The following is a 7,390-nucleotide window of genomic DNA, read 5'->3' on the forward strand; positions in this document are numbered from 1 at the left end:
ACACACACACACACACACACACACACACACACACACACACACACAAATATTCCCTCACACTGTATCCTTGACAATAGCTCCCTAATGTTTCAGCAGTGACAGGCTGAGGGTAATGCCCATTACAGATGTCTGCCCACACATGACAGTTGACACGATCAATATGCCTCTGCTGCTCCGCCTCGGATCGTCATTCCAAGAAGCCTTGGAACTGCGACCTTTACTGACACCTGCAGATCTAGTGGGAGTTTTGCTCGGTGACGTTACAAAATAGGTGCAGTTACTGTAGCTGCACTCCACAAATACCATAAAGCTAAATAAAAGAAAATCACATTTTGGTTATGCAAGCTGGAACAGTTACAGGACTCTGGGTCTAATTTGTAGAAGAAGAAGAAAAACCCTGTCCACTTATTATTACTAGATTTCAGTTCACAAGCAGAAAATGGGAACTAGTGCCCAGTATAGCAGCAGGGAAAGACCCAATTAGACAGTGACATGTCTGTCAGTGGAAGGCAATGGTGTTGTGGGGTCTAGAGGGGCCCTTTAGCTAGAGACTGGGCTATCATACAGGAAGCTGCTTAGAAAGGAAACCATAAGCTTTATTCGCAAAGCTTCTGTGGAAACATGAAGAGTGAAAACATGTAAAATGTAGTATTTCATCACATGCCTAAAGTGGAGCCTACTCTGTATGCACTCCTATTTATCTCCTTCTGTAACCCCAGAGGAGGAGTACAGGTCTACCTTTGCTTCAGTTGACAGTTGTGCTCTATCGGGAGCACTATGATACAGTAAGTAGTATAATACATGACAACATATCTTGGGCGCTCTAAAGCTTTTTGTCTCTAGTTAGCTTGTTAGGAGTGTGTTTTTGACACTGTGTGCTAGGCATGGTGACAACAGAGTATGCTACTTCTATCATGCTACCATCTCCCCAGTGCAACCCCCTCCCAGTCCCGCAGAGGTTTATCACGGGCTGCATATCAAATGTGCACCTCGACAAGTCGTCAAAGCAGAGAACAAGTGCCTCTAGAGCTATGCTATTTACAGCAATACCAGTTTGTGATTGCTTGAAATGTCAGAACTGTGTCATTAAATTGCATTTCAGTTGCATGCACTTGACCTTTTCGTTTTGCATTTCATAATCCATATCACAGAACTATTAATTGGGACTGTTGATTAGACAGCGCTGTTTTTGCAGGGGTCACCTTGGGCTCTGAGCTTGCAGTGGACATTTTTAGTCATCCTGACAGATTTGCTCTAGGGATAGGACTCCTGGTCAATATTTCAAAATCAAACAGAATAATTTCACAGTTCAGTTTTATGGCAGTGAGTTTGGCACCATGCTGAGATTCATATTTAGATTAGACGCACTTCTTGAAAAGTACTATGCAAAACTCACACACTGTTCATCTGCTGTAGATAGTATTTTTAGACCTTTTTACCTTTTTCCTTTGCATTCTGGTTGTCAAGTGTCCTGAAATGTTTTATGATATGCCAAATATTCAGCTAATAGCTCTTTGGGAATCACCTTGCTGGTGCAAAAATACTCTTTATTCCTTTAAAACTGAAAATGAATGAAAATGACTTTTTCAGCATTTTCAGGTCATTGTAACAAAGAGCCTAAAGATATGATTTAAAATGAGTTTTTTGCAAAATTTTTAAAGGTCAACATTCCTCAGGTCAGGTACAAGGATCAGACTGAAATGAGTGAAAAATCAATCAATCAATCAATCAATCAATCAATCAATCAATCAATCAATCAATCAATCAATCAATGCTTTATTCGTCACATGCAGGTTGCCCTGCAGTGAAATGGGACCCCCCCGACCTTACACATTTAGCACAAACATTACATGGGGATACAGGTCGGAGATTGGTAGAATCAGAGAAAAAAAACATTGAAATGTACACTACAATGGGGAAAGTACAAGAGGAAAAAAAGAGACCCCTACTCATGCTATGCTTCCATGGTAGGACAGCATGAGAACAGGAAACAAAAAAACTCCTCTGCACAAAAAAGCACATAAATGTCCACAGCACAACATTGTGAAGACATGACAAGCCACAGGGGTGGCAGCCAATGTCCAAAGAAAAACTTTGAACGACTTCCAGAAAGCCTGGAGGACTATTACTTCAGACTACTTACTACTATACTTTTGCATGTATGTCTATGCAGCACTAAATAATGTGATCAGCTACTTAAATATATAACTGCTATTAAATAGCAGTTTAAAGTCTCCATATTCGCTTCCTTTATGTATTTTATCATATTCCTTTCTGTCACCTCCTATGCACCTCATGGCAGATTTTGAGTATTTCATGCAACAAGTTCATTTGTTGTGTTCACCACAACACATCACGATACGATTAGGTGCAGTATGATTTGCATTTTTTCTACATATAACAATTTAGTCAAAGCTGCACAAGGCCACCTCTTTTGTTAAAGCTGTCCTTTCTCCTTACAGCATCTTACACAATGAAATTGCAGTTGCCAAATCCTCATTGCCTATGCACAAATTGTCTCTCTTTTCCCCTCCTTTTTTTTTTGCAGCCGATTTGCAGTTTAAGTGGTTTTGTGACCAAACAAGCTTGTAGTACAATGCTCTAACAAACTCACAGTATGTGTTGCAGACACACACACATGCAGAAGAAATTAAAATGTGTGATTTACATGCATGTCCTGAGGTTACAAGTGCCCTGCTAGTATAAATTTGTGGCCTCACACTCCCACGATTATTGCTGTGGGTCATATGGACATGTTTTGTGTTCAGCAAGACCTCTCAAAACAGCATCCTACATTCCTACCTAAATGCCCATTATCTGTGCTTGGCAGAAATACACATGCCTCTTATTTCCTAATTTATTATCACTTCTGTTATGTAATATTTCTATCAGAAGGCTGTAGCTGGCCTTTCAAACCAAAAATCAATTTGTTTGAGTTCTTTGATGACATGAGGCTGTGTGTTTTTCTTCTTAAGGGATTTAGATGGAAATGGGGATGCATGCATTAGAGAAGATATACAGGAATGCTTGAAAGCATGCAGGCACTTGACTATAAACCCACATACTCACTCAGGTGTGGATTTAATGAACAGGGTGTTTGTGTCTTTGAGGTTTCCTCTGTGGGGATCCTGTGTAAAAAAAAAAAAAAAAGTCGCTCTAAAAATAAGTTTTGAATCAGATTTTTTATCTAAAACCCTATCTTGATAGATTTTTGTAAATTAACTCTAATATTAACAGAACCACCCTTTTGTCTCAAATATAATTTCCCAGGTGCAATGCTTTGGCAGCTTTGGAAATGCTGAAAGACAAAGAACAGTGCTGATCAGAGCTGGAGAAAACACAGAGAGGATTGAGAGGCTCCATCCAATCAGCACTAGGAAGCGCTAAGCCATGCCCACCACACATCTGTACAATGACGTCAGAGTCCAGTGGACTGCAGCACACTGACAGGTCTTTTTATGTGACTAATGTGCAGGAGGGCTTAGTAACCCGTGATGGCAAAGGTGCTGCATGTCCACAATCCTACTATGCAGTAGGAGTTTATAACAGCACTCTTGCACGTCAACATCTTAAATGCCTTCATTGCTGGCTAAAAATTAAGCAACTTCAACTCCTTATTCACACATCAATACAAGCACTTTTTTCTATGCTCTTTCTATGTAAGTTTTTTCTATCTAGCATTCACAGTCATTCACATTCATACTCCATTGGATGCATTGGAGAGCAATTTGGAGTTAGCATCTTTTCCAAGGATATTTGGCATGCAGACTCAAGCAGATGGGGGTTATTGATTTAATTGATTGTTATCGATACAGTAAGCCAAAAAAAAAAAAAAAAAAAAATACATTTACCTGTGTCTTTACTATAATAAGAAGTCAGAAGGTATACTGACACCACACAGCTAATAATGTGTGTCTCTTTTAGAATGTCTCCATCTTGGTTATATTCTAAAAGCGTCTAATCTTACGTTATGATTTCAAATGTAAAGTCAAGCTCACGGTGAATATGTGGTATTGTGCTACAGTGCTGAGGGTGAGTTTTGAGAAGCAGTTCAGGGGTGCAGACTCAGCTCAGTCTGCTAAATGAGATCTGCTGCTCCACTGCTGGAAATGCTGTTAACCTGCTATGTCAAGAGCAAATACTTTGATGTCTCCCAGAACCAAATCCCTCTGTCGGGTGTGAGGACACCAGTGAGTTCATCCTACTCAGCTTCACGGAGCTCACCGAACTGTGGAACACACCATGAACTGCTTGGGTATTTCCTGTACTGACTAAACTAGATTTGCTATCTCAATAACAGCTTAACACTATTCTTGTGGATCCAATTATGATAGTCTGAGATACAAAATGTTAACTTGAATGCTGGCATGTAGTTCCATGAAAAGAAATAAAGGAGCCCGGACAGTGAATTGAATTAAACCATTCAATAAAGTGGATTCATCTCATGAAAAGGTCACTTGATGAGAGAAAATTGAATGAAAACTGGATACATGTCACCCCTGGTTGGAAGTTTGTTAGAGCAGAAATGCTTCTCTCTTTTTTTTTTTCATGTGATAAAAGAAGTCTGTAGCCAGTAAGCTTGTTTTAACCTAGATGAATGAGTCCTTTTTTCCATAGAAACATTGCATCTGCATTAGCATTTCTAAAGAAAGAGATGGTAAAAGTGTGGAATTGTTTCTGAAACAACCCGATAATTGATAGAGACCTGAGAAAAAAAGGCTAAGAGTCATTGTGTATCTGCTTAAAAATGTAAATGGCAATAATGAGGTGCACTTGTACATTTGTTTAGTTCAGACAATTTAGTGTTTAAAGTGAAATGTATCAACTGAATGCTGAACAGGGAAAAAAAACTAACGAGAACGGCACATTTAAGGCGAAGGTGAAAGACTTCTATGTCTAATCCATTGTGTGAATGACACTAATAGCACAGCAGGCTTATAGGAAGACAATACAGTCAAAGAGGGTAAAATGTGTAACTAAAGGATGCCATCAATCCCAAAGTTTCCTGAATGTTTATGCATAAATATGCTTCTTTTTTTTAAGTACAAAGAAATCTCAGTATAGAAGCCTATACTGAGGCAGTTTTGTTGGCACATTGGAGTTAAACGTCACATAAGACAAAAAAAACAACCAAATTTTCCATGTTTATAGAAATTTGTTTATCTGCCTCTGAATGATACATGACCAAGGGCCAGTGTTCTGCAGGTTTTAGATGTCCTTGATCCAGCACAGCTGATTTAAATGGCTAAATCACCTCCTCAACATGTCTTGAAGTTCTCCAAAGGCCTGGAAATTAACTAATCATTTGATTCAGGTATGTTGACCCTGGGTGAGATCTAAAACCTGCACCTCGAGGCATGGAGTTCCTCACCCCTCCTTTAGGTGAAGACTTCTGGCTCAACAGTACATAGTAAAATATCATTTTAAGAAAAGCATTAAAAGCCTAAATTTAATACATAAAGTTTACTGTAAGTAACTGATACTTTCCCAGTTGATAATAATTACTATTTAGTATTTCTGATGTAAATGGGGTATCCTCTCATAAATATCCAATGGAGTAGTAGTTCAATAAAAACCTATTGTGCATGTTTATTTTGACCATTACTCTGAAATTAATCTTATTATCTAAGAAAAATCATCTAAAAATGACCAGTGCACGAAACATATTTTTGTCTGCTGGTGTCTTTGATACTAAACAACATCGTTGCAACACCCTGCAGATTGAAGTTGTCTTAAACGCTTAAGCCATTATTCACCTGAAACGGCCATCTTTCTCCCACTGAGTGAGGACAGCACGCCATCCAGACAGCATGTTTTAGACAGTGATAGCTTCTCCTGTTGTCACACAGAAAACGATTGCCTCATTTGAGTAATTTAAGCATCCTTCTGCTCCTCCAATCAATACGGAGCTACAGTACACTCCAAAAAAAGGCGTTGACAACCTAGTAAGAGTTTACGCTACTTTTTAGAAATTGCGCAAGTAAACGGTACTACCACAAAGCAAGCATTGAGGGTTTTGTTTTTCTAAAACAGCTTTTAAAAAAACTGTCTTTTAAAAATGTATTCGCTGGAAATATTTATTTACATGTTTTTTTCTTTTAATTTATCTTTTAAATTAGTACAAAAAAACACAATAGTCTACACATTCTTGTCCCATTTTGTTTTATCCGCCTTAAAAAAGGAAAAAAGAAATGAAAATAAGTTGAAATGACTGTAACAAAAGGCCATTTTTACAGTGTACAAACAGAGCGAACGTGTGTCTCTGCTGCCAATTTAGGCACCCGGTATGTTGTTGGCTGAGCCTCGCTGTGATGCTCTGACTGATTATTGGTGAAGCCAGAGGAGGAGGGAAGCAGTAATCCGCGCACAGAGCGACCCATCTGAGCCGCCAGCAGAGCTGCTTGCGGCGGGCGTGGAGAGACTATGGAGCTGCCGGGGTTTACTCTCAGTTCAGATCGCTAAAGGATACAGACTAATATACCGCATGCGAGTGGGGACGTGCAAGAAGACCAGTGAAGAGAGCTGACTCGTTTTCACTTTAATTGTCCCGGTTGTCCTTCTCCCCGGAGCGTTACGCGTCGTACCGGAGCGCTCCACCTTCTGATGCCGGGAGCGCAGAGCCGGGTCAGGGGCTGATCCGAGTCCTCGCCTCGGATCGTTTTACAGTCTCTGTGACGCATATGAGCTTAGTTTAATATTTTTTAATTAAAGAATCAGCTGGGGATTGTTTGCCCATCAAAGGGATTATGATTTTCTCAGACATGAGTACGGGGACCAACTCCCCCAAGGTGCATCCACCGAACGGGACGAGGTTTTACACGTTCCAGGCAAGTTAACTGCTCGTCTTCAGTCCACCTTTTGCTTGTTTTGTTTACTGAAATGTCAGCTGCTTGTTTTTGTCTATTTGTGTTGACCGTATTTTTTTTCCTTGTTTTGAGTGCCTTGTGGCTTTTATTATGGTAAATTGTAGACGGATTTTCTGCGGAACCGTGGATGTTGGGTGTTTCCTATCTGCGTGCAGTGCCCCTCAGAATCCCCTCGGTAAACTCAACCCTTTGTTTTCCACGACTTTGTATTGTGCTTACATTGCAAAGTGCTGTGTTTTGAATTTGTTTTGGATTTTGAGAGATCTTGGCCAAAATTCTCTATACTCGAATTTACCAAAGAATAATTTGGTAATAACTTGTCTAAGATCTTAAAGGAGAATAGTGCAAAACATCTTCACACTTTCTCTTGATGAATAAATCATCTGACAGTTGGATTGTGTGAAACTGCAATTCAGAGTTCATATAAATCTGTATAATGATTTTTAATGATTAATGATCCGCCCACGTTTGGTTTGAAGAGAAATAGGGACATATGTGCACAGTGCCCTACATTGATTACTGTG

At 39.6% G+C, this 7,390-nt stretch overlaps 1 protein-coding gene across 13 annotated transcripts in view; it reads left to right on the top strand.

Annotated features, from left to right (window-relative positions):
* The window catches only part of ppfia2 (PTPRF interacting protein alpha 2), a 195,631-nt gene that overhangs the window by 65,365 nt on the left and 122,876 nt on the right, over positions 1 to 7,390 (top strand). For 2 of the 13 annotated variants that reach the window (XM_042220498.1, XM_014333957.2), the window contains exon 1: positions 2,025 to 6,827. The exons of 10 other annotated variants lie outside the window; for them this stretch is intronic. In XM_042220498.1, the coding sequence (XP_042076432.1) occupies positions 6,747 to 6,827 (81 nt within the window). In that variant the 5' untranslated portion in view covers positions 2,025 to 6,746. Of the gene's footprint in view, positions 1 to 2,024; positions 6,828 to 7,390 lie in introns of those variants that run through there. One more of the 13 variants, XM_042220497.1, reaches the window with a different exon arrangement.

Source organism: Haplochromis burtoni, unplaced genomic scaffold, assembly GCF_018398535.1.
Source record: "Haplochromis burtoni strain Fernald_Lab_line unplaced genomic scaffold, NCSU_Asbu1 Contig_49, whole genome shotgun sequence".
NCBI classification, from domain to species: Eukaryota; Metazoa; Chordata; class Actinopteri; order Cichliformes; family Cichlidae; genus Haplochromis; species Haplochromis burtoni.